This window comes from Aquarana catesbeiana, linkage group LG05, assembly GCF_042186555.1.
Source record: "Aquarana catesbeiana isolate 2022-GZ linkage group LG05, ASM4218655v1, whole genome shotgun sequence".
NCBI classification, from domain to species: Eukaryota; Metazoa; Chordata; class Amphibia; order Anura; family Ranidae; genus Aquarana; species Aquarana catesbeiana.
The window spans coordinates 538729412-538754731 of record NC_133328.1 but is presented as its reverse complement, the minus strand read 5'-3'; the positions used below and the strand labels follow the sequence as shown (position 1 = coordinate 538754731).

The following is a 25320-nucleotide window of genomic DNA, read 5'->3' as shown; positions in this document are numbered from 1 at the left end:
GAGTTGAACTTGAACTGGTCAGGGTGCCAAAAAAAGTTCAGACATTGCAGAGATTCCTTATCTCAAAGCCCAGCATCCCATTCAAACTGTGGGGGGATTTATTAAAACTGAAGTGTGCAAAAACGGGTGCAGCTCTGCATAGAAACCAATCGGCTTTCAGGTTTTATTGTCAATGCTTAATTGAACAAGCTGAAGTTAGACGCTGATTGGCTACTGTGCAGAGCTACACTAGATTCTGAGTGCTTCAGTTTTAGTAAATCTCCCACTATATGTCATATTGGTACCCTTTGTAGCACTACTCTCGTAGGAGTTATGCCCCGTACACACGGCCGGGCATTGATCGGACATTCCGACAACAAAATCCTAGGACTTTTTCTGACGGATGTTGGCTCAAACTTGTCTTGCATACACACGGTCACACAAAGTTGTCGGAAAATCCGATCATTCTAAACGCGGTGACGTAAAACACGTACGTCGGGACTATAAACGGGGCAGTAGCCAATAGCTTTCGTCTCTTTATTTATTCTGAGCATGCGTGGCACTTTGTGCGTCGGATTTGTGTACACACGATCGGAATTTCCGACAACGGATTTTGTTGTCGGAAAATTTTATAGCAAGCTCTCAAACTTTGTGTGTCGGAAAATCCGATGGAAAATGTGTGATGGAGCCCACACACAGTTGGAATTTCCGACAACAAGGTCCTATCACACATTTTCCGTCGGAAAATCCGACCATGTGTACAGGGCATAACTGATGTCTGAGTTCCCCACTGTTCCCAGCCAGTCACACAGCATTTCCTTCATTCACTCAAACACAGAAAACAGTCCTTGGCTTGTTTTTTTATGTTTTATTATGGGATGACAACCTGGATGGAGTAGGGAATTGTGGGATCCCCAACTTGAAAACGTCCAAAAAACAGAACAAGGCACAACTGCCTCCCTATTTACCAAGACTTGGTTCACTATGTACAGCATCTGCTAATCACTCCTGGAGGAACTAATGCTGCGTACACACGGAATGTCCGTCAGAAAAAGTCCGATGGGAGCTTTTCATCGCATTTTCCGACCGTATGTATGCCCCATTGGACCTTTTCCGTCGAAAATTCAGACGGACTTAGATAGTGAACATGTTCTAAATTTTTCCGACGGAACTAATTACTATCGGGAAACCCGCTCGTCTGTATGCTGTTCCGACGTACCAAAAACGAAGCATGCTATGAAGCAAGTACAAGACGGAAACTATTGGCTTCAGAGTTTATTCTAAAGGCAAAACCGGTCGTGCGTACAGGGCATAACAGTCACTTTGTTAATTCAGCAACATCCTATAACAGGCTAGGAACTTACCATTCTTTTGTGGATAATTTAGCACATTGTGGAGGGAACAGCATCTCTCTTGACGATTTGCCTCCTTGTAGACACTGAGCCCAGTTTTACTGCTGCAGAAAAATGCTAGCCTGCCTGGCTTCCCCCAGCCACACCTGGCTGTTTCTATTCCCAGTCCTCCTGACTGACACTTTGCATCATTCCTGCCCGACTGACACACACACGAAGGTTCACCAGGGCAAGGTTAGATGAAGACTTAAGCACAACGCTGTCTTCAAGAGAGCATTGCTTCAGCTGGCAGTCTCTCTCCTTGTCGGTCCCTGCACTGTGCTGATCTACTCACTGTCGCTCCTTTCTCCCTCTGCCTTTTTGGCTTGAATTCCTGCAACTGTCTCCTGTGTTGGGATCCTTCCAGGGCAGCCTCCCACGCTTCAGCCGAAGTAAACCTTCCCCCCAGTAAGGGGTCCCTCAGGGCCACCGACAGCCTCCTTCAGCACTGCTTCTCCATCTTCCACCCGACTTCCCCTGCTGGCATGACCCATGTCTATTTATGGATTTCTCAGTCCCTTGCCAGGCCCACTCCTCGGGATTGGCTGAGGGCCCATAAATATACATGGCAGCCCCTCCTAGCCTCCACCCACTAGTTCCAGAACATTCTCCAATATTCTAGAAACAGGGTGAGGCACCCGAGAGCTGCCAGGATGAGTCATCCAGCCCTGGCCTCTAATTACTCTGACCCAGATTTAATGACTCCTGTCTAACCCAGAGCCAGCTATGTTTTTCCTACTCTCACTACTAGTAGCACAAACTAGAGGGTACTACACCTTTAACCGATTGCCCCACATATATGTACTGTGGGGCGATGGCATCCTACAGGCAAAATCACGTATCTGTATGTGATCGCCTCTTCCAGGTTGGCGGCGCGCACGCGTGCTGCAGACGATCAGCTCCTGCTGTGATTGGATACAGCGGGAGCCAATCAGCAGGTCCAGCGGTCCCAATGAATGTTCACGAGAGAGGCAGAACAGAGGTCTGTTTACATAAACAAGGCAGATTGCCGTTCTGCTAGTAGGGGAAACAGAGATCCTGTGTTTCTGCTAAGCAGGAACACAGATCTCTGTCTTCTCACAGCCAAAGCACCCCCACACAGTTACAAAGCACTGCCTAGGAGCATATTTAACCCTTTGATCGCCCCTGAGGTTAACCCCCTTCCCTGCCAGTGTCATTAGTACAGTGACAGTGCATTTTTTTAAGCACTGAACACCGTATTGATGTCTCTGGTCCCCAAAAAGTGTCACTTAGTTTCAGATTTGTCCGCCTCAATGTCTCAGTCCCGCTAAAAATTGCTGATCGCTGCCATTACTAGTAAAAAAAAAAAAAATTACATAAATCTATCCCATAGTTTGAAGACCCTATAACTTTCACACAAACCAATCAATATACGCTTATTGGGATTTTTTTTTACCAAAAACATGTAGCAGAATACATTTTGGCCTAAACTGATGAAATAAGATTTTTTTTACATTTATTTATTGGGTGTGTTTTATAGCAGAATGTAAAAAAATTGTTTTTTTTTCAAAATTGATGGTCTTTTTTTTTGCTTATATCGCAAAAAATAAAAACTGCAGAGGTGATCAAATACCACCAAAAGAAAGTTCTGTTTGTGGGGGGGGGGAGACCTCAATTTTATTTTGATACAGCGTCGCATGACCACACAATTGTCAGTTAAAATAACGCAGTGCCGTATCGCAAAAAATGGCCTGTCATGAAAGGGGGGGGGGGGTAAACCTTCCAGAGTTGAAGTGGTTAATAAATATTTGTTAAATAGATATTGATATTTAATATGAACAATTACAAATATTATTAACCTGTAAATGTTAAAAAGAATAAGCAATGGGGTCCTCTGACTATGGACTTTTGCAGAATATTTGCAGCTATACTGTTTACTACCTCGCATTTGTGTTGGGTCAAGCATGATCTATAGTTTGTTGGTCCTCTTACCTGAGTGTAAGACAAAAGTGTAACCATCTCTCGAGTGAATTATTTCTACGGCTTATTTATTTATTGAAAGCTGGAGTACATTTTGACTGGTAAAATATTACACTTGCTGTAGATTCATACAGAGCTGAAGCTGGAATTCTGCAATTTAATCAATGCATATTTTCCATTATGTGGAGATGACATGTATAAAAAAAAAAGTGTGAAGGATGATTTCGATGAAAAGCAGGAGAAATTTTTTTATGTAGCTGATCACCAAAAATGTGAAACATTTACATTTAAGACTCCCACTCACATCTATTGCAAACTGACAACTATTTTATCCTGAGCTCACAGCGATTCCTCCATCTCACCTGCAAACCTAAAGATTTACATGATGAATGAAATGTTCCACTCTAAATCTTGTTTGTAATCCATTTGATTTATAAATATATGAAAGCAGTGAAAATGCATTGAATGACACTTTTCTAAGAGTTCATAAATTCAAGTGAGCAATCTGCATATTTCATATGAGTTTCCAGTACTGAAAGAAAGCCAGCCTGTATAGCTGGGACCCCTTCTTGTGTACACTTTGCAATGTATAAATGCATAAAGGCAAAAGGAGAGGAACATTGATGGACAAAGTTGCAGATTATATTAAATAGACCTGGGGCTCAAAAAATGCTGCTTATACAGGCATTAAGGTTATTTTTTTTTTATGCCTGTAAACACAGCCCATGTGGCCATACATATAGGCATTTACAGGCATACAAGCAGAAAAAAAAATGCAGCAAAGGTGTCCGTCGCAAAAAAACATGGATTTTGTTGTCGGAATGTGCGATCGCGTGTACGAGGCATAATAGCCAGAATGAATGAATATTCTGGCCAGTAGAATGCATATATGCTCAACATCATACTTGCATAAATGCGCGTACTTTAGAGATATTTTTTAGTTCTGGCAGAAAAAAATCCGGCATATTTTGAGCATAAATTCTTATGCTCGAGTGCACAGTGGAAGACTGATCATTTAAAAAAAAACTAGGATTTTTGCCCGGATCAACCAATGAATATTAGCAGTGGTGGCTAGTTTCTGCGGGTAAGTATAGACCTATCATACAGACAACAAGGCCTGGATGCAGTTCAAGTTGGCCTTATAAACATATTGCAAAAAAGAAGGGAGAAACAGAGAGTTTCTCTAAAGAAGGTCAACAGAGAACACTAATGTCAATTACAAAACCAGCTTTTATTAATTACCAAAAATTAAATAACCAATTAATATACCAAAGGTGAAAATATAAGCAATATGGACAGACGGTTATCACAAACTAATTAAAACATGGACAACGTTGTCACAGGGGGTATTAAAATCAAATGGGAGCCGCGGCTACACGCCCACTCATACACATCATGCACTCTAGATATGGGGTATATTGAGCTTAGGATAGTTCTGCACAATAAGTTGACAATTATTGGAAAGTATTCCCAGTATCAAGTATCCAGTTGGACAAGAACAGTCCTGTATCACTAGTTTGAAGGTGTTGTGAATGGGTGGGTGATCTGACAAATCTACCCTGCTACCTATGTAGATGTTTGTATAACTAATCTTACTGCAACCTGGAAAGTGCTTGCAATCTACTCATCAGCTGTGGTCTAAGCAATCACTGAGTGCAATGATCCTTTGAGAGATCGCTCCATCTATGATCCAACTTCATGTCTTTTTGATTTGTCAGATCACCCACCCATTCACAACACCTTCAAACTAGTGATACAGGACTGTTCTTGTCCAACTGGATACTTGATACTGGGAATACTTTCCAATAATTGTCAACTTATTGTGCAGAACTATCCTAAGCTCAATATACCCCATATCTAGAGTGCATGATGTGTATGAGTGGGCGTGTAGCCGCGGCTCCCATTTGATTTTAATACCCCCTGTGACAACGTTGTCCATGTTTTAATTAGTTTGTGATAACCGTCTGTCCATATTGCTTATATTTTCACCTTTGGTATATTAATTGGTTATTTAATTTTTGGTAATTAATAAAAGCTGGTTTTGTAATTGACATTAGTGTTCTCTGTTGACCTTCTTTAGAGAAACTCTCTGTTTCTCCCTTCTTTTTTGCAGACTGATCATTTAACCTGGGCCAGCCCCAATACCATATGATCAATGTAAAACTGTCATTTGATCGCTGTGAACCTAATCTTAACCCTGTCCTTAAAGTGGATAGTTCTTCCCAACTAAACTTAATCAATACAAAGTGGTATACTGCGCTAAAGAAAAAGGTAAAAAAAACGACAGCAACGACAGACCATGTGATATAACCATAGTAAGCATAAAATAAAATCAAAAAGTCACGCTAGTCAAAGTCAAACAAGTAAAAACAAAAAATGCCCAATGTGGACGATAATCTGTTGAACCACGTATCCTTAAAAAGATGCAAAAAAGAATGCAAAAAAGCAATCAAATGAAATAACAATCAGGAAACAAAATCCAAAAGTAATTTCTGGAAAGTACATGAATATGAGAGTCCACGTGATGTAGACAAGAAAGTCTCCAACAGGAAAAACCCTTTCAGACGGGGTCCACCACCAAAGAGCATGTAGATCCTCCTGTCACATCAAACACCCTATTACTGGGAACTTTTACCAGATGATGTGGACCTTCTATTGGTAGAGAGGTCAAATGGGCATGCAGGTAAACCTTTGCAGGGTAAGGTAATCCACCAAGCCTCTGAAGCTGGCTGAAAATCGTGAAATTCCTCCAGGATATCCGACTTACATCAGAGAGTCTCGATCAGCCAGGACCACCGGGAATATACATGGAAAGAAGGCTCCAATAGTGTAACAAAGTCCTAAACTTTTATTGGTATAAGCCAAAAAGGTACTCAAACATAAAAAGGGTCACAAGCATTGAATTAAAAAGCGTTTGCCGGCAAACAAGGAACAAAGTCACCCGCACTTTCGGGGTCACACGAGCCTTCTTTTCATATAAATATGCCCTGTGGTCCTTGCTGATCGAGACTCTCTTATGCGAGTCAGATATCCTGGATGAATTTCCTGATTTTCAGCCAGCTCCAGAGGCTTGGTGGATTACCTTACCCTGCAGAGGTTTACCTGCACGCCTATTTGACCTCTCTAGCAATAGGAGGTCCGCATCATCTGGTAAAAGTTCCCAATAACAGGGTGCTTTGTGTCACAGGAAGATCTGCATACTTTTTGGTGGTGGAACCCTTCTGAAATAATTTTTCCTGTTGGAGCCTTTCTTCACGTCTACAACACGTGGACTCTAATTAAACTTAAATCTGATCCCATCCCCCTTCTAAACCCTATTCTTTCTACCCTGTGAAAGGAAGTTGTGTATACTTAAATATTCAGAGATTAATTCTGTCCAGTCACATGATCTCTTCAGCAGCCAGCTTCAGTGAAGAGGTGACATCTGCAGAGCCCGGGTACTGATGTCACCCATACACTTACTATGGGGTATCAGTTTTTAGCTGTCCCTCCAGTGGATCATGTGACCAGACTGGATCACTCTCAGAATAGGTAAATATCAACATCTTCTTTTTACAGGATAGATAGAATAGGATTTACAAGGGGATGGGAGTAGATTTAAGCAGATTGACTAGGAATGGGCTATGGTGGGGACAAAACACCCTATCTAAAATATAAGCATGTAAGAAAGGTCTGCTGCAGAAGCAGACGTCCAGCGACTTTCCACTACCTACATCCTTGTATGTGAATGTGACTACCTGCATCCTTGTATGTGAATTGAAACATACATCATCATTTTTTCCATTTTTATTGTTAATAAATTTTATTTCAAACTTCTTTCATGTTGTCATTATGGGGTATTATTTGTAGAATTTTAAGAAAAATAATAAATTGAATCCAAAAAACAAAAAAAACAAAAAACGGCGTGTGCTCCTCCACCAGGTCCATACCAGACCTTTCAGGTCTAGTATGGATTCGGAGGAGACCCCCCCCCCCCCCCATGCCAAAATGTATAAAAAAAAAAAAAAAAAAAATGGCGTGGGGTGTCCCCCAAAATCCATACCAGACCCTTAACTGAGCATGCAACCCGGCAGGTCAGGAAAGGGAGGGGACGAGCAAGCGCCCCCCCCCCCAAACCATACCAGGCTGCATGGGGGGATAGGCGCTTTGGGGCGGGGGGGCTCTTCCCCACAACCCTGTCCTGTGGTTGTGGGGGTCTGCGGGAAGGGGCTTAATCGGAATCTGGAAGCCCCCTTTATGTCCCCCATTGTAGCTCCAACGACCCCATGCTGTGTTTTTTTTTTGATTTTCTATTTTTGCTGGCAATTTTTTTTACATTCAGCAGTCAACCCCAGACAGCTGATGACTCATTGGTTGTTAAGGATGTGGCGGCCGGCTTCCCGGGCTGCTCCTTAGCAACTAGCTATATATGGTGTTTAAACATAAAAAAACACAAAAAGCATCAACAATCGCATTACAAACACAACAGGCGTTTCTGGTACGATTCCATTGAAGTCTATTACACGCAAAACGCGGGAAAAAGTCCCAGACCCTTTCCAAAAACGCACTGGCTGCAAAATGTAAGATGTGAAAGTGTACCATGGGAAACCATGTTAAATGGACTGTAGTGCATTTCTGCAAACCACACAAAAAAATACATAGGTGTGAACCTAGGGTGTCAGGCAGGATTCTGTGCAGTCAGTTCAGGGCCAGAAAATATGTATTGGAAAATCAAAATGGCAAAGGGGTACTGCCACAACTTCACAGTACACAGAGGCACACACCAGTCCATGCTGCAGGGCCATATTAGGCCCAAACTTCACCTATCAGGTCAGGCACGCCCTGCAGGACCTTGACTCCGCTCCAGACCTGTAGGGCACCCTGGCAGTGAGGCCACAGGGTACACTGTACACCAGAGGTCAGATCTAGCACCAAATGGTAAACATAAAAGGCCATCGCCTCTTGTGCTGGGTCTGTACAGTTCTTCTTGGTCTGCTGGACGTACTGACCGATCTGGATGGAGCCCATGTCTTCCCTGGTAGGGTTGTAAGGAACAGGCAAGGAGATGTGGAAACAAAGTCCTAAAAGATCTTCAGAGAGGCACAGCGAGGCATCCATCACCTTCAGATACTAGCACAAAAGTAAGGCTTAGCATAGCTGGGATGGGTTATGTGGGGAATTCTGCCTTTTCTTGGGCCATTCCCCTGAAGGTATCAGCATAACCCATGTAATCAAGAATATGAACTCCTCTGTGTTCAATGATGTACAATTATGAAATATGTAATGCCTGTCTCAGTATACCCCAATACACAATCATAAGCATTTAATTCTCCTGAATAAGGCCAGATGTTTGAAAAGGTCAGCAAAAAATATACATGAAGTACATAATTTTTTTAATGTATTTTTACGACAACTAGTAATTCAAATCCATGCAGGTATCCAATTGTTATTAATTATGTTTATTTACACAATCAGAGAACATGTATTTTCAGAAATCACAAATGTTGAGGTAATATTTCACATTCTTACATGTTCACAGCACCATGGCTTCAAGTAATGCATTTCCAGATTTTTGTTCTGGTGGCTATCTGTATGTTACTATTATCACTCCCCGATCAACAGCTTTTGAAATTACCTCTATCCTACACAAAGTGTGTGCACTCATTCAGCCACAGTAGAATGGTATACTTACATTATAAGACTAACGTCAACCATAGACGGTTCAGCAGGGACCAGTCGAGATTCAAACCATGTATGGGCAAACTGGACTGATTGCACCCAAGTCGATACATCGATTGACTTGGGTACAACGAGCATGTCAGATTTTTCATGTGATTATTTCCAGCAGCTAAAGCCGCTGTTCTCCTGGCAGGGATGTCTCCCTGCTCCCCCGTGCTGGGAGAACACAATAGCTCCACCGGAGGGATTCAAGCGATTTTCTTTCCTGCAACCCATGTTTGCAGGAAGGAAAATCGCACCATCTGTGGCTAGCTTTAGGATCATTTCCTACAGATATGAGAAAAGTTGTCTGAAGAGAGTTTTAGTCAGTCGGTTAAAGCGTTTGTTAAACCCCCCCCTCAAAAAAAAGAAAAAAAAAAAAAAAAAAGGAGGATCCTGTTCCCTTAAAGCATTAATAACAGCACAGTGCTTGTGCTATGTAATTTGGGTCCTTGTATCACCTGAAATACCTGGCTGATCCTGCCAGTTTCTAGTCTTCCCTCTGTACGTCGACTATGATATATCATGGCTGCTGCGCCCTGACACCGTGGTCAGTGTATGTGCCTCCATCATACGCTGCTATCTGCAGCTCTCCTCTGTCCTCCTCCTCCCTCCCTGCCTGTCAGCTTTCACTAGCGACGCTCTGCTCCTCTCCCCAGTGCTTCAAAACGAACGGATCATTATATCATCCCCTCTGTCACATAAAAAGCTATGTCTTAGTGCCTGTGCTTTATATATATATATATATATTTTTTTTTTTTCTCTACCTGTTTTAACAGTCTTCCAGCGATCACATGACTCCAGGCTCTCTGCTCCTCCCCGACTGACATCAGCAGGGAAATTGCGGCCCCGCCTGCTGGAGATATCAGACGGGGAGAGCTGAGAGCCCGGAGTTATGTGATCGCTGGAAAACACTGTTAAAACAGGTAGAAAATCAGCTTTTTAAAAATAAATAAATAAAAGCACAGGCACTAGGATATGGGGTTTTCTTTGTTACAGAGAAGGGATGATATAATGATCAGTTAGTGGCTTAACAACCACTTTAAGTATTAGATAATGGTCACAATTAAACTGATTTGTGGGTTTGGATTTCTCCAGCCTATTCCCATCACATAAACCATCTTTCCACATGTCTACTTTACTATGTTAAGAGGACACTGAACGATGCAATAACCCAAGAGCGATTGCTGCAACAAGCAGCACATTTTTATATTACCTATAACACTGTTGCAAATGCATTGAGGCAGAGCCTCCATTCCCAGTAGATGCTTCTTACGAGGAAACGCGTCAGCTGGAGCTGAAATCTGTGACCTTACTGCTCATCAGCCTTCAGGCAAGGACCACAGCTGACTGCTTGTTTGCTTCTTATAGTTTCTGTTGCATGTAAGTGCAATGGTTACTTTTAATAAATGTTGACCTTAAGTACTGCACCATGAAGACTCTTCCTTCTTAATCCTTCATGCCTGGAAAAAACAATAGTGGATGTTCCGTACAGACATTGAGGAAATGCAAGATATACTATTACAGAGTGGAGCAGTCTTCTTACGAGGAGAGAGCGCCCTTATAGAAGCCTTAAGACCCCTTTCACAATGAGGAGTTTTTCAAGCACTTTTGCATTAAAAAAAAGCACCTGAAAAGTTCACGAAAACTGCTTCTCATTACAATCAATGGATGCTTTTACTCTGGAGCGGTGCACTGGTGGGGAGGTGAAAAAACTCTTGCAAGCAGCATCTTTGGAGCATGTTTGGAGAGCTAAAAAGAAAAGCGCCTCAAAAGCACCCCTCTCTCTATTGAAATGAATGGAAAGCACCTGAAAAACGCTTCCAAAGCACCGCAAAATGGTTCTTACAGCAGTTTTTTGACTCACATCACCTTCAAAAAAGCACACCACTAACTCCACAAAAGCACTCTCCATTTTATAGGCGGTTTTCAAGCACCTCAGTGTGAAAAGGGTCTAATAGTGTAATATCCCTGGTGGTTGATATCTGTGTGAGCGAGTTTGGTCTCTATTTTGAGATTTGTGATCCAGCCCTTCTGGTAAGAAGTGCATATTGCATGTGGAAAAAGAGTACTCTGAAGCATGATGGTCTTTTGTGAAGATAGATAGATATTGTATATTGTAGCTAGATACTGTATGATTATTGAACTTGTTACATAGGATTTATGGGTTGCGCACTTATATATATTTTTTTGCATATTTAGTAAGTCATGTATTTGGACTTTATAAGCAGCAGCACCTTCAATTATACACATTCGGTTTTGTTTAGGGTGAGCGCAAAATATGTATTTTTTTTATATACTAAATGCATTTTGTGAATATGCAATCATTTTGTTAGAGATAAACATGAGATAGTTGTTAGTTAATAATGACTATCCTGTAAGGTTTGGAGGTTTATAGAAACAACGCAGACTCTACTGACCAATTTCTGAGGGAAAAATGTCTATTATGTGCCTTCGGTAAATACTGTAGAGCACTGCTAAGAAGGAAGCAGAGCTTACATACAGAATGAGCCAATATTGCTCCCTCCATAAACACATACAAGCTATTTTTAACATATTAATGAGATCATATACATTTAAGCTTAGTTACATGTACATTTAAAAAAGGAATATTCTATTTAAAATTTGCAATAAAAAAAGAGAGAGTAAAGAAACTCTGGAGGTTTTGAAAACAAAACACTTGGTTTATCCCCTGGGGGTATTCCATGCTTGTGATCATGCTCAGAAGGCATTCATTTTTTTTCTCCCAGGTTAGCTGCACACCACTTGTTTAGAACATATTGGTCTCTCACTTTGCAATGGCCCAGAACACAACTGACATACACTGCATATAACAGCCTGCAGTTATGTGCTCAAAGTTCTCACATATTTGCCTGCCCATACACCCCAATTTAAATAGTTAAAAAACTGCTAAAAATGTACATCTTTTCACTGGTCATTATATTGGGATGCAGAGCTAACCTGGGCAGTAATTTAGCATTTGAAGAACAAAAAGGAATAGAATTGACCAATGTTGTCCCTTATAGAGCACACTTCTAATGCAAACTCCCCACCCTGATTAACATACCGTATATGAATGTCATGTTATATTACCACCTATACATTTGTGCTTCTCAGCTACTGCATCACAAGTCAAGACCCTCCTTGTTAGGAATGATTGCTTTGGCAGAGAAAAGCTTTTGCACCAATCCAAACATATAAAGCAAGATTCTGTTGTTCCTGCCTCCTGCCACTATAACAACAGTTTATACATCTGCCCTAAATGTTGTGCACTCCCTGCGTTTCACTGGAATCATTTCGTCGATCAGTATCATACTTCATCAACCATGTTCAGCTTCTTCATTGTTCGCCACCGATCTTTTAGCATAACTCCTGTGCGGTTGTTGAATTCATAGCTGGCAAGTATTTTATGCCAGTTTCCCACACCATATTTTTTCACTCCCTTTTTTAAGATATCATCTTCTTTCCATGTCCAGGGCTATAGGGGAAAAAAAAAAACAAAACACACACATTAAGAGCCAGATTACAATTAACCTGCAAGCATCAATTGTATCTTTTATAAATCTATTATATTAAACAATCATTTTTAGCAACGCTTGATCATTTTTTTCAGAGAATTGATGACTCGCGGGGAAAAATATGCAGCATTGGACCACACTGAGATTTTCTGTGTGACTCCGGAGCGGCTCCGGTGCGAATTGCACAGGAGCCCTGTGCGTCTTCTGGTCCACTTCAGGTCCGAATTCAGCCAAAAATTCGGACTGAAATCGGACCTGAAACAGTGAATGGGGATGCACCGGACCCCTGCTGTGAGTCGCTCCGTGCTCTAGTGTGAACCCAGCCTAAATCTTTCAATCCCTTTTTTATTGTACAGTTTTGTTAGAAGTCATTTACAGATATGGTTAAACTGGCTGCATAGAGTTTGCAAGATTAAAGATATTCCCAATCATTACAATCAAACATGGTCATACGAGGAGGGTTACATCATCAGCCCTGTGTAAACTCTGACACTCAGATAGAAGAGTTGTGTGGAGAAGTATGTATAAGAGGGTTGCCTTTAAAAAGGAGACCCTGTCACTTTGCCCTGCTTAAGCTAGGGCATCTGGCTTCAACACTATGACAAGCATGGATCCTGCTTATGAATAGGGACAGTATGTGTAACAGTATATTTTGGCTGGTTATTCAGCTCAATATTCTTATACAGTCCTGTCCTCAGCAGGTGTTAGGAATCCTCCACTTTGGTACCAACATGGCCTTTAAATTTCACTGATCACACCTTAAATTTCATTTAGACTAAACAGAGACGTGAGATGACATTTGTCTAGTCAAGCTATGGTTTTATTTATATGAAAAAAAAAAAGCTGCTTGCTATCTTGAAGCTGGACATGTATCAGTTAGGAAAAATATCCTGGACATTAGAGGTCCCTCCTGTCTACAGATTCTTCTGCCTGCGTTGCCCTCTTCCTAATATATGAGCCAGTGTACTGAGTTCCCTGAAGGTAGTTGTATTGGGTCTGTACATTCTTTAGACTATGGGCACTTTTGGCCTTTAGTAAAACAATACATACTCTAATGGAAGAGAAACTATTAAAAACACTAGAGTTTTACAAAACAGAAAATTAAACAGTAACTAAATTTATAAATGACATTAGAAAACTAGTCATAGGTGGAAGTGCCCTTTTTTTTTTGCTGACACATTTCAAAATTCTTGGGACAGTGATGACCTATACAGAATGTCATGAAGGTTTGAAACATCAATCCTATACCTGAACTTTATTATACTGAAATGAGGAAATTTAGATCATTCGCATTGAGAAAGGGTCAAGGGACAAAAGAAAATACATGTCATGAACCTTGGAATACTTGATTGTCATGAACCTTGGAATACTGAAGTATTTCTCCTTTGATTCTATTACACAGTGGGGGGGTCTTCTGCCTGGTCTTAAGGCTAACCCCCTCCAGACGGCTCTATGGTCTGGAAGGAAGGTATTGTTCTGTGTTTAACTGTTTGTTTATGTACTTTAATTACCCCCTGGGTCTTCTCTGTGTCATTACACATATCAGTCCTCCTATTCAAGCTATCGGACCAATCTCTGCTGACCCTGTTTCAAGTCCTCATTTGCATGGACAAGAGGACCTGAGTGAAGACTAAAGTGTACTTTACAATTGACAAATAGGAAAGTGGTTGTTGGGGGCGGGGTGTTCAAACTGCTGTGTATAAGTGTGTGATGTGTGTTTCAATAAAAGTGAGATCCCTGTTTGAACTTACATACAGCCTGCCTGGTGTTTGTTCTGAGCTATCACAACTGGATTCGCACGGCCCATAGCTGTAGTTCAAATCCTGGAGCATCGGATGACCGAACCATCAGACGTTGCGATCTGCAATCTGATTCAATAGCCGCAGAGGAGTGTCGGGAGAGTGGAACCGAGCGAGCAGGGGCTCGTTACAATACATATAAATATTTTCATCACGCCAACAGGCTCAATAGACGACAATTTACAATTAATATTTTATAAAGTGTGAAGCACAGTTAGGCAGAATGATATGTACAATAACATTTCCAAATGGTTCTGTAAAAAACAATTAACAATGACTTTTTCAGGAGGATGTCATTGTAGGCATTTTATTAGAATGTGGATGACATCAGTTCTACAGCCACTAGAAACTACAAAGTGTCTTTGTAGTATCTACATGGGTGGCATGCACAAAGCTGATCTTTTGGCTGGCAGTATTGGTGTGAATTCAATTTTTATTGTGGTCAAATCTACGCAGCTACATATACATCATATAAGTTATGCCACAGACTCTGAAAGCATATGGAGGGGCTCAGATTTGCTGCACATTATTAAATAGTTATGTTGTGGAATAAAATAAATTGATGATTTTTGTCTGATAGTGCAAGTGGTAAAAAAGCATTAAAAGTCTATGGGGTTGATTTACTAAAGGCAAATACACTCAGCACTGCAAGTGCAGTCGCTGTAGATCTGAGGGCAAGCTCTGCTGATGTCATCATCCAATCATGTGCAAGCAAAAATGCTGTTTTTTTATTTTCCTTGCATGTCCCCCTCAAATCTACAGCAACTACACTTCCAAGTGCACTTGCCTTTAGTAAATAAACCTTTATGATGCATTGGGGTTTATTTACTAAAAGGCAAAACCACTTTGCACTGGAGTGCAGTCGCTGTAGAGCTGAGGGAAACATGCAAGGAAAATAAAAAAACAGCATTTTTGCTTGTACATGATTGGATGATAAAATCGGCAGATCTTCCCCTCGGATTTACAGCAACTGCACTTTCAAGTGCACTTGTAGTGCAAAGTGGATTTGCCTTTAGTAAATCAACCCCATTACTGTTCAGTCGTGTCGCTGTCAGAATCTTTGTGACCTCATGGACCATAGCATGCCAGGCTTTTCTGTCCTCCACTGCCTCCCAGAGCTTGCTTAACTTCATGTTTATTGTTTCGATGATGCTATCAATCCATCTTGTTTTCTGTCGTCCTCTTCTCCTTTTTCCTTCCACGTAGCCCAGGATCAGGGTCTTTTCCAGCGGGTCCTCTATTTGCATTAGGTGGCCAAAGTATGAGTTTCAGCTTCAGGATCTGTCCTTTCAGTGAATATTCAGGGTTGATTTCCTTCAAGACTGACTGGTTTGATCTTCTTGCAGTCCAAAGAACTTTCAAAAGTCTTCTCTAACACCATAGTTCAAAAGCATCAATTCATCGGCGTTCTGCCTTCCTTATGCTCCAACTTTCACAGCCATAGGTTACTACTAGGAATACCATAGCTTTTACTATACAGCACTTTGTCGGTAGGGTGATGTCTCTGCTTTTTATAATGTTGTCTAGGTTTGCCATTGCTTTCCACCCGAGAAGCAAGAGTCTCAATTTCATAGCTACGGTCACCGTCTGCCGTGATCTTGGAACCTAGGAAGATAAAAAACAGTCACGGTTTCCATTTCTTCTCCTTCTATTTGCCAAGGAGTGATGGGACCAGTTGCCATGATCTTAGTTTTCTTAATGTTCAATTTCAGGCCCGCTTTTGTGCACTTGCTAGTTTGGTATCGTTTGCATATCTCAGGTTGTTGATATTTCCCCCTGCGATCTTAATTTCCGGCTTGCGATTCGTCGATCCTGGCATTTCGCACGATGTACTCTGCATATACGTTAAAAAGGTAGGGCAACAATATACATCCTTGCCGCACTCCTTTCTTAATTATGAACCTGTCAGTTGTTCCATGTCTTGTTCTAAATGTTGCTTGACTTGCATACAGGTTTTTCAGAAGACAGGTTGGGTGGTATGGTATTCCCATTTCTTTCAGTATTTGCCACATCTTGTTGTGATCCACACAATAAAAGGCTTTGCTGTAGTCACTAAAGTAGAAGTAGACATTCTTCTGGAACTCCCTTGCTTTCTCCATGATCCAGCGAATGTTGACAATTTGATCTCAAGTTCCTCTGCCTCTTCTAAATCTAACTTGTACTTGTGGTGGCTCTTGGTTCACATGCTTGTAGAATTTTCAGCATAACCTTGCTAGTGTGTGAGATAAGTGCGATCGTACGGTAGTTTGAGCATTCTTTGGTATCGGAATGTAAAACAGACCTCTTCCAGTGCTGTGGGCATTGTTGCATTTTCCATATTCGTTAGCATACTGAGTGCAGCACTTTAACAGCATAATCTTTTAGGATTTTAAATAACTCAGCTGGGATACCATCACTTCCACTAGCTTTGTTATTAGCAATGCTTTCTAAGGCCCACTTGACATCACTCTCCAGGATATCCGGTTCAAGGTTAGTGACTGCAACATCATGGTTATATGGAATACTCTGATCTTTCTTGTATAGTTCTTCTGTGTATGCTTGCCATCTTTTCTGCTTCGTCAGCTCCTTGCCATTTTTGTCTATTATCGTGCCCATCTTGGCACAAAACTTTCCCTGGATATCTCCAATGTTCTTTAAAAGCTCTCTAGTCTTTCCCATTCTGTTGTGTACCTCTAATGCTTTGTATTGATTGTTTAAGAAGGTATTTTTGTTTCTTCTTGCTGGAAGTCTGCATTTAGTTGGGTATATTTTCCCCTTTCTCCATTGCCTTTCGCCTTCCTTCAGTTATTTGTATAGCCTTATCAGATAGCCACTTTGATACATTAGCCAGCAACGAAAAGCATGTGTTTTAATCAGATCATAAATACCATTTACTTAAGCATGATTGTCAGGCATGAAATCACAAAATTTACCTACCAGCTAGACATTTAGAAAAAAAGAAAAAATTGCAGTTAAACATACTCAGAGAAGCATATAGTGACCAATAACTATACTATAATGAAATATACTTTTGTTAATCACTATTCGCTACTTACATGGGAGAAAAGTTTGATTATAGTCACACCCGAGTGGGAAAGATGTACAGTATATGCCTGAACAAAAAAAGGGAGTGTGCACCAGGACTTGTGCATTAACCAAAACACCATTTAAGAATAAAAAGTAGTATGCTAAAAAAAAAAAAAAAATACAGAGCATCAAGCCCATCGCAAGAGTGCACCCTCTTCATAAAAGTCTCTGATGAAGCTGGAGCACTCTTGAAATGCGTTAGCATCTGCAAAACTTCAGGACATCCTCTCGATCCATCTGGAGGTGCACTACCAGTTCTAGTTGATCTGTTGGAAATTTGTGATGGGCTTGATGCTCTGTATGGCAGTGTCAATTTAGTCGACTAAAATATTCTCATCATAGTTTGTCAGCTGCATGTTTTTAGCAACGAAAAACTTAATAAAATTTGAAGTAAATTGCTGAAAAATCAATAAAAAAATGTAGTCAACGAACGAAAACTGGAAAAAAAAAAAAAAAAAAAAATATATAATGTGAGGGAGGGATATTTACCCATCTAAATTTCCACTTTCCTCGGAGCTCTGCCTGTGTTAAAACCCCCTGTCTATTGGCTGAGACACACAGGCTCTCAATCATTTCCCTTTCCTATGCAGTTCCACACATTACACTCATTCACACTATCTCTTTGGCACCCTCTGCTGGCCTTTCCTAAATCGGCAACACAATTCTATCCCCAGCTTATAATAATGGGAAATTATAGTTTACAGAGTAACTCCACTTTTGTTGGAAAAAAATAAAAAAAATTTCCCTTGATCTATGTACAATTTTAACAAAATTTGTTGTAGATTCCTACATTTTGTAGTTCTGAAGAAATCACTGTGTGTTTGTCTGTGTCCATGTGGAAAGTGAATCTAATGGGAATTGTTTCATAATTATCAATCAGCTGCTGCACTTGCAGGGTGCCAATAAGGAAAATTGCAGGGTGTGCGTCCCTTTAGATGTGATTTCCTATTGAGAGTATCTCACCAAAAATGACATTTTTGGTGCAGAGGATGTCCAATATCCGATTTAAGTTAGTGCAGACTTCTGAGAAAATCAGTGAGCCAATCACACAAGCAGAAAATGATGTTTCTGGGGGGCCTTCTGTGTACAGAACACCTCTAGGATGCCATATTGCATTAAATTTTACAGAAAATTACATAGCTACAGATTGAAAGGGAAAATAGGATTTTTATAACAGCTTACCTGTAAAATCATTTTCTTGGAGTACATCATGGGACACAGAGCTAAAGTAATAACTTAATGGGTATATAGGCACCTTCAGGTGATGGACACTGGTATACCCAATACAGGGAGTTCACTCCCTATATAACCCCTCCTCCTACCAGGAGTACCTAAGTTTGTGTAGCAAAGCAATATACTAAAACCCCAAAAAGAGGGGAGGGACCTCTGTGTCCCATGATGCACTCCAAAAAAAGGATTTTACAGGTAAGCTGTTATAAAAATCCTATTTTCTTTATCGTACATCATGGGACACAGAGCTTAAGTAATAACTTAATGGGGACGTTCCATAACCATGCTATTTGAGGGGAGGGAGACACAACACGCAGGGTACCCCCAGACTTACATAGTTACATAGTAGGTGAGGTTAAAAAAAAAGACACAAGTCCAACCTATGTGCGTGATTATGTGTCAGTATTACATTGTATATCCCTGTATGTTGCGGTCATTCAGGTGCTTATCTAATAGTTTCTTGAAGCGATCAATGCTCCCCGCTGAGACCACCGCCTGTGGAAGGGAATTCCACATCCTTGCCGCTCTTACAGTAAAGAACCCTCTACGTAGTTTAAGGTTAAACCTCTTTTCTTCTAATTTTAATGAGTGGCCACGAGTCTTGTTAAACTCTCTTCTGCGAAAAAGTTTTAACCCTATTGTGGGGTCACCAGTCCGGTATTTGTAAATTGAAATCATATCCCCTCTCAAGCGTCTCTTCTCCAGAGAGAATAAGTTCAGTGCTTGCAACCTTTCCTCATAACTAAGATCCTCCAGACCCTTTATTAGCTTTGTTGCCCTTCTTTGTACTCGCTCCATTTCCAGTACATCCTTCCTGAGGACTGGTGCCCAGAACTGGACCGCATACTCTAGGTGCGGCCGGACCAGAGTCTTGTAGAGCGGGAGAATTATCGTTTTATCTCTGGAGTTGATCCCCCTTTTAATGCATGCCAATATTCTGTTTGCTTTGTTAGCAGCAGCTTGGCATTGCATGCCATTGCTGAGCCGATCATCTACTAGGACCCCCAGGTCCTTTTCCATCCTAGATTCCCCCAGAGGTTCTCCCCCCAGTGTATAGATTGCATTCATATTTTTGCCACCCAAATGCATTATTTTACATTTTTCTACATTGAACCTCATTTGCCATGTAGTTGCCCACCCCATTAATTTGTTCAGGTCTTTTTGCAAGGTTTCCACATCCTGTGGAGAAGTTATTGCCCTGCTTAGCTTAGTATCGTCTGCAAATACAGAGATTGAACTGTTTATCCCATCCTCTAGATCGTTTATGAACAAATTAAATAGGATTGGTCCCAGCACAGAACCCTGGGGAACCCCACTACCCACCCCTGACCATTCCGAGTACTCCCCATTTATCACCACCCTCTGAACTCGCCCTTGTAGCCAGTTTTCAATCCATGTACTCACCCTATGGTCCATGCCAATGGACCTTATCTTGTACAGTAAACGTTTATGGGGAACTGTGTCAAATGCTTTTGCAAAATCCAGATACACCACGAGCCTTCCTTTATCTAGATGGCAACTCACCTCCTCATAGAAGGTTAATAGATTGGTTTGGCAAGAACGATTCTTCATGAATCCATGCTTATTACTGCTAATGATACCGTTCTTATTACTAAAATCTTGTATATAGTCCCTTATCATCCCCTCCAAGAGTTTACATACTATTGATGTTAGGCTAACTGGTCTGTAATTCCCAGGGATGTATTTTGGGCCCTTTTTAAATATTGGTGCTACATTGGCTTTTCTCCAATCAGCTGGTACCATTCCAGTCAGTAGACTATCTGTAAAAATTAGGAACAACGGTCTGGCAATCACTTGACTGAGTTCCCTAAGTACCCTTGGATGCAAGCCATCTGGTCCCGGTGATTTATTAATGTTAAGTTTCTCAAGTCTAATTTTAATTCTGTCCTCTGTTAACCATGGAGGTGCTTCCTGTGTTGTGTCATGAGGATAAACACTGCAGTTTTGGTTACTGAAGCCCCCTGATTCACTCGTGAAGACTGAGGAGAAGAATAAATTCAATACCTTTGCCATCTCCCCATCCTTTGTAACCAGATGTCCTTCCTCATTCTTTATGGGGCCAATACGGTCTGTCCTCCCTTTTTTACTGTTTACATACTTAAAGAATTTCTTGGGATTTTTTTTGCTCTCCTCCGCTATGTGTCTTTCATGTTCTATCTTAGCCGTCCTAATTGCACCCTTACATTTCCTGTTGCATTTTTTATAAAGTCTGAATGCTGAGGATGATCCCTCAACCTTGTATTTTTTGAAGGCCTTCTGCTTTGCTTTTATATGCATTTTTACATTGGAGTTAAGCCATCCAGGACTTTTGTTCGCTCTTTTAAATTTATTACCCAATCGGATACATTGGCTAATGCCCTTATTTAATATGCTCTTAAAGCAAACCCATCTCTCCTCCGTATTCTTTGTTCCTAATATTTTATCCCAGTTTATGCCTTTTTGAGGACCTATACTGCTGCCTGCAGCACACTGCGCCCAAAGGCGATATCCTCATACCTTCTTACATCCACTTGATAAAACTTGGTGAATGTATGTACTGAAGACCAAGTTGCGGCCTTACATATCTGAGCCATGGAAGCCTAGTGACGCACTGCCCAAGAAGCACTAACCGACCTGGTAGAGTGCGCTTTGACGTAGTGACTTTTCTTCCCTGGAACATGGTTTTGGAAAAAACCATGGCAGGATAATGTCTTGGTTCAGGGGGAAACTTTCGGTAAAAAACCTGGACGAGAGCGCGATACCACTCTGTCCTCATGAATAATCAAATATGGCTCTTTACAAGAAAGAGCAGCCAATTCCAAAACCCTCCTTGCTGAGAATATAGCAACCAAAAATACAAACTTCCTTGTCAGAAGGACTAAGGGAATATGTTGTATTGATTTAAATGGCTGTTTTTGTAACAGTGACAAAACTAAGTTAAAGTCCCAAGGGTTCAAAGGAGGTTTGACTGGCAGATTAAGCCGCATCACCCCTTGCATAAAACCCTGGACTAAAGAATGTGTAGCAAGCGGTCTTTGAAATAAGACTGATAAAGCTGAGACTTGACCCTTAATAGTACTCAAAGGCCAACTTCATCTCTTCCCCTAATTGTAGAAAGGCAAGAATTCTGCCTATGATATACCTCCGAGGGTGCCAACCTTTGGATTCATACCAGGAAACATAAGCCCTCCAAACTCTATAATATATAGTTCTGGAGGCTGGATTCCTTCCATTAATCAAGGTAGAGATAACTGACCCGGAAAGCCCATGTGTGTTCAGAATGTGGGTTTCAATAGCCAAGCCGTTAAATTTAGCGTTAGTAAAAGTAGGATGGAATATTGGCCCCTGTGAGAGTAGGTCTGGCCGTAGTGGAAGGGACCATGGATCCTCCAACATCTTTAAGATTTCTGCTTAACAGGACCTTCTGGCCCACGCTGGGGCTACCAGAATTACCGGCTTTCCTTCCAGCTTTATCCTGCAAAGGAGTGGAGGCAGCGACTGAATAGGGGGAAATGCATAGATCAGTGAGAACTGATCCCACGGGGTCACCAACGTATCTGTTCCGCATGCGAGTGGATCCCTTGGCCTGGACACAAAGTTGACTAACTTCATGTTGAATCTGGACGCTAGAAGATCTACGTCCGGAGTCCCCCATCTTTGGTAAACAGCCCGAAAAATGTCAGGGTGAAGAGACCATTCCCCCGGGAATAACTGCTGGCGACTTAGGTAGTACGCCTACCAGTTCTCTACTCCCGGAATGAAGACTGCCGATAGGCATGGAACATTCCTTTCTGCCCAAGTTAGAATATGGTTCACCTCTCTCTGCGCTGAGAGACTCTTGGTGCCCCCTTGGCGATTGATATAGGCCACAGCTGTGGCATTGTCGGATTGGATCCTGACAGGACAATCCCGTAACCTAAAAGTCCAGGCCTTCAGAGCCAGACGCACTGCCGAAATCTCTAGGATGTTGATGGGCAAGGTTCTTTCGGCTCTTGACCACTGTCCCTGGACAGTTGTCTTCTCTAGTACTGCTCCCCAGCCTGAAAGGCTGGCATCAGTCGTTACCACTTTCCAGATAACAGGTCTGAAGGATTTTCCTTTCAGCAGATTCTGGGTTAGTAATCACCAACTGAGGCTGTTTCCCCCCTTTGGGGACAGCCGCATTGGTAAGTCTAAAGCTTGAATTGTTTTGTTCCAAGTAGACAGGATACTGTTTTGCAACAGTCTTGAATGGAACTGGGCATAGGGAACCGCTTCGAATGAAGCCACCATCTTTCCTAGCAACCTCATGCAAAGGTGAATGGAGGGATCGCCTTTTGACCCAACCATCCGCACCAGCCCTCTCATGGAGTTGATCTTTGCCTGAGGCAAGAACACCTTTTTCTGGGTTGTGTCTATGATCAGTCCCAAGTACTTCAGCATTTCTATTGGTTTTAAAGGAAGATTTCTCTAGGTTAGGGACCCAACCCAAACTTTCCAGGTAACTGGTTGTAATGCGCATGCTTTGCTCCAAACGAGCCACCGACTGGTCTATTAGCAATAGATTGCCTAAGTACGCCAAGACTGTTATGCCTGGTGCCCTTAACCTGGCTAGAGGTGGGGGCCAGGACTTTTGTAAACACCCGGGGTGCTGTAGCTAGCCCAAAGGGCAAGGCTACAAACGGGAAATGCTGCTGTTCTACCTTGAACCACAGAAACCTTTGGTGAGCGGAAAATATAGAGACATGCAGATATGCATCCCTGATGTCGATAGATGCCAGAAGTTCTCCTCCTTGTAGGATAGAAACCACTGACCTGATTGACTCCATGAAAAAGGAGTGGATCTTCAGGAACTGATTTAGATTTCTTAGATCTAGAATGGGTCTGACATCTCCTTTCGGTTTTGGTACCATAAAGAGGTTTGAATAAAACCTCAAACCTTGCTCTTCTGTGGGGATTTGTATGATCACCCCCTGAGCCATTAATCGGTCTAGTGCCCAAAACAGTCTTTTCCCTGGATCTTAAGGAACATTTGACCTTAGGAAACGAGACGGTGGAAAGTCCCGAAATTCCAGCTTGTACCCCAGAGTTACCGTGGAGATGACCCAACTGTCCTGAATTTCCTCTTGCCAGAGCTCTGAAGACTGCAGAAATCTTCCCTCCACCCTGGCAGGGGGGGGCATCTCTTCATAATGAGGCTTTAGGATTTTGCTTTGCAGGTTTCTGGCCCCAGGACTTCTTTTGAGCCTGGGCCTGACCCTTTCCTCTAGAGAGTCTGACGGCGTAGGCCGTCGCCACTACCTAGAGGTGGAAGCCCCTGGCGCAGGAGAAAGAGCCCGTTTAAATGAAGGACGTTTATACACTTTCTTTTGACTGGCAAAAGGAGTACTTTTCCCACCAGAAATTGTTTGGATGTATTTGTCCAAATCATCCTCAAATAGCCAATCCCCATGAAAAGGGAACCCGGTCAGGAGCTTTTTACATGGTGCTTTGGCTGACCAATTTTTTGACCACAGGATTCTACGCATGTGTACTAGCATAAGCGTAAAGCGGGGCGCCTGGTGACCACTGTCACCAGGCAAAGCATAATGCTTTTGGTAGCTCGGACAAATCCCGGGCTTGTTGTGCAGGAACCTCTTTAAGGGCCTGTCTAAATTGGTCCTTTAGGGATTGACAGACGCCTATTGCAGCAACTGCAGGTTGTAACGGCACCTGCCAAGGAAAAAGCGGATTTTAAACAGGAATTCCAACCTTTTATCTGTTGGATCCTTAAGCATTTGTGCATGGTCTACTGGACAAGTTATGCCGTGTACACACGGTCAGACTTTTCAGCAACAAAAGTCTGACGGCCTGTCCGACGGACTTTCTAACAAACGGACTTGCCTACAAACGATCACACAAAAGTCAGACGGATTTGTATGTGATGACGTACACCGGACTAAAATAAGGAAGTTGATTACCAGTAGCCAATAGCTGCCCTAACGTCGTTTTTTGTCCGTCGGACTAGCATACAGACCAGCAGATTTCTGGGTCTGGCAGAGTTACAACGTAAAGATTTGAAGCATGTTCCAAATCAAAAGTCTGTCAGATTTGCGACTGGAAAAGTCCGCTGAAGGTCCGGTAAAGCCCACACACGATCGGATTGTCCGCCGGATTTGGTCCGTCGGACCAGTCCGGTCGAAAAGTCAGACCGTGTGTACGCTGCATTAGACTTTTATTCACACTGGAAATCGTAGCGTCAACTGCTGGTACCTTCCATTTTTTGGTGAATTTCTCCTCCATGGGATAGAGAAGTGAAAATCTCTTTGGAGGAAGAAAATGCTTATCTGGGTGATCCCATTCAGCATAAATAAGCTGTTTTAGAAATGCATGGATAGGAAACGCATGCAATGGCTGTGAAGGTTTTAAGGAACCCAAGGAAGAAACTAAGCTTTCAGCAGACTCTGTTAGGGGTTGCATGAAAGTAGATTGAACTATCTCCGTAAGAGCATGTATCAGCAATTTTTCAGATTGCAAGGCTGAAAAAGGTTAATCTACTGTTGTTTCCTCCGCAGAGGAATCATCGGTTTGTCTTTCCTCCTGATCACCTGAGGGTAACACCTCATCCTGTGCCCACTGTTCCCCACTGCAAAGGGTCAACGGTAGGGGAGGGGGATCTAGCACGCTTCCTGTCCATTTGAATTGGAGGATGCGATTAAAGCCGATAATCTTCCTTCCAAG

General features: G+C 42.0%; 1 protein-coding gene across 2 annotated transcripts in view; it reads right to left on the bottom strand.

Annotated features, from left to right (window-relative positions):
* Nucleotides 1–8662: 8662 nt before the first annotated feature.
* TERF1 (telomeric repeat binding factor 1) overlaps nt 8663–25320 on the bottom strand; it is a 77973-nt gene continuing 61315 nt past the window's right edge. For both annotated transcript variants that reach the window (XM_073631796.1, XM_073631797.1), the window contains one exon: nt 8663–12486. In XM_073631796.1, coding sequence (XP_073487897.1) covers nt 12319–12486 — 168 coding nt within the window. In that variant the 3' untranslated portion in view covers nt 8663–12318. The remainder of the gene's footprint in view (nt 12487–25320) is intronic.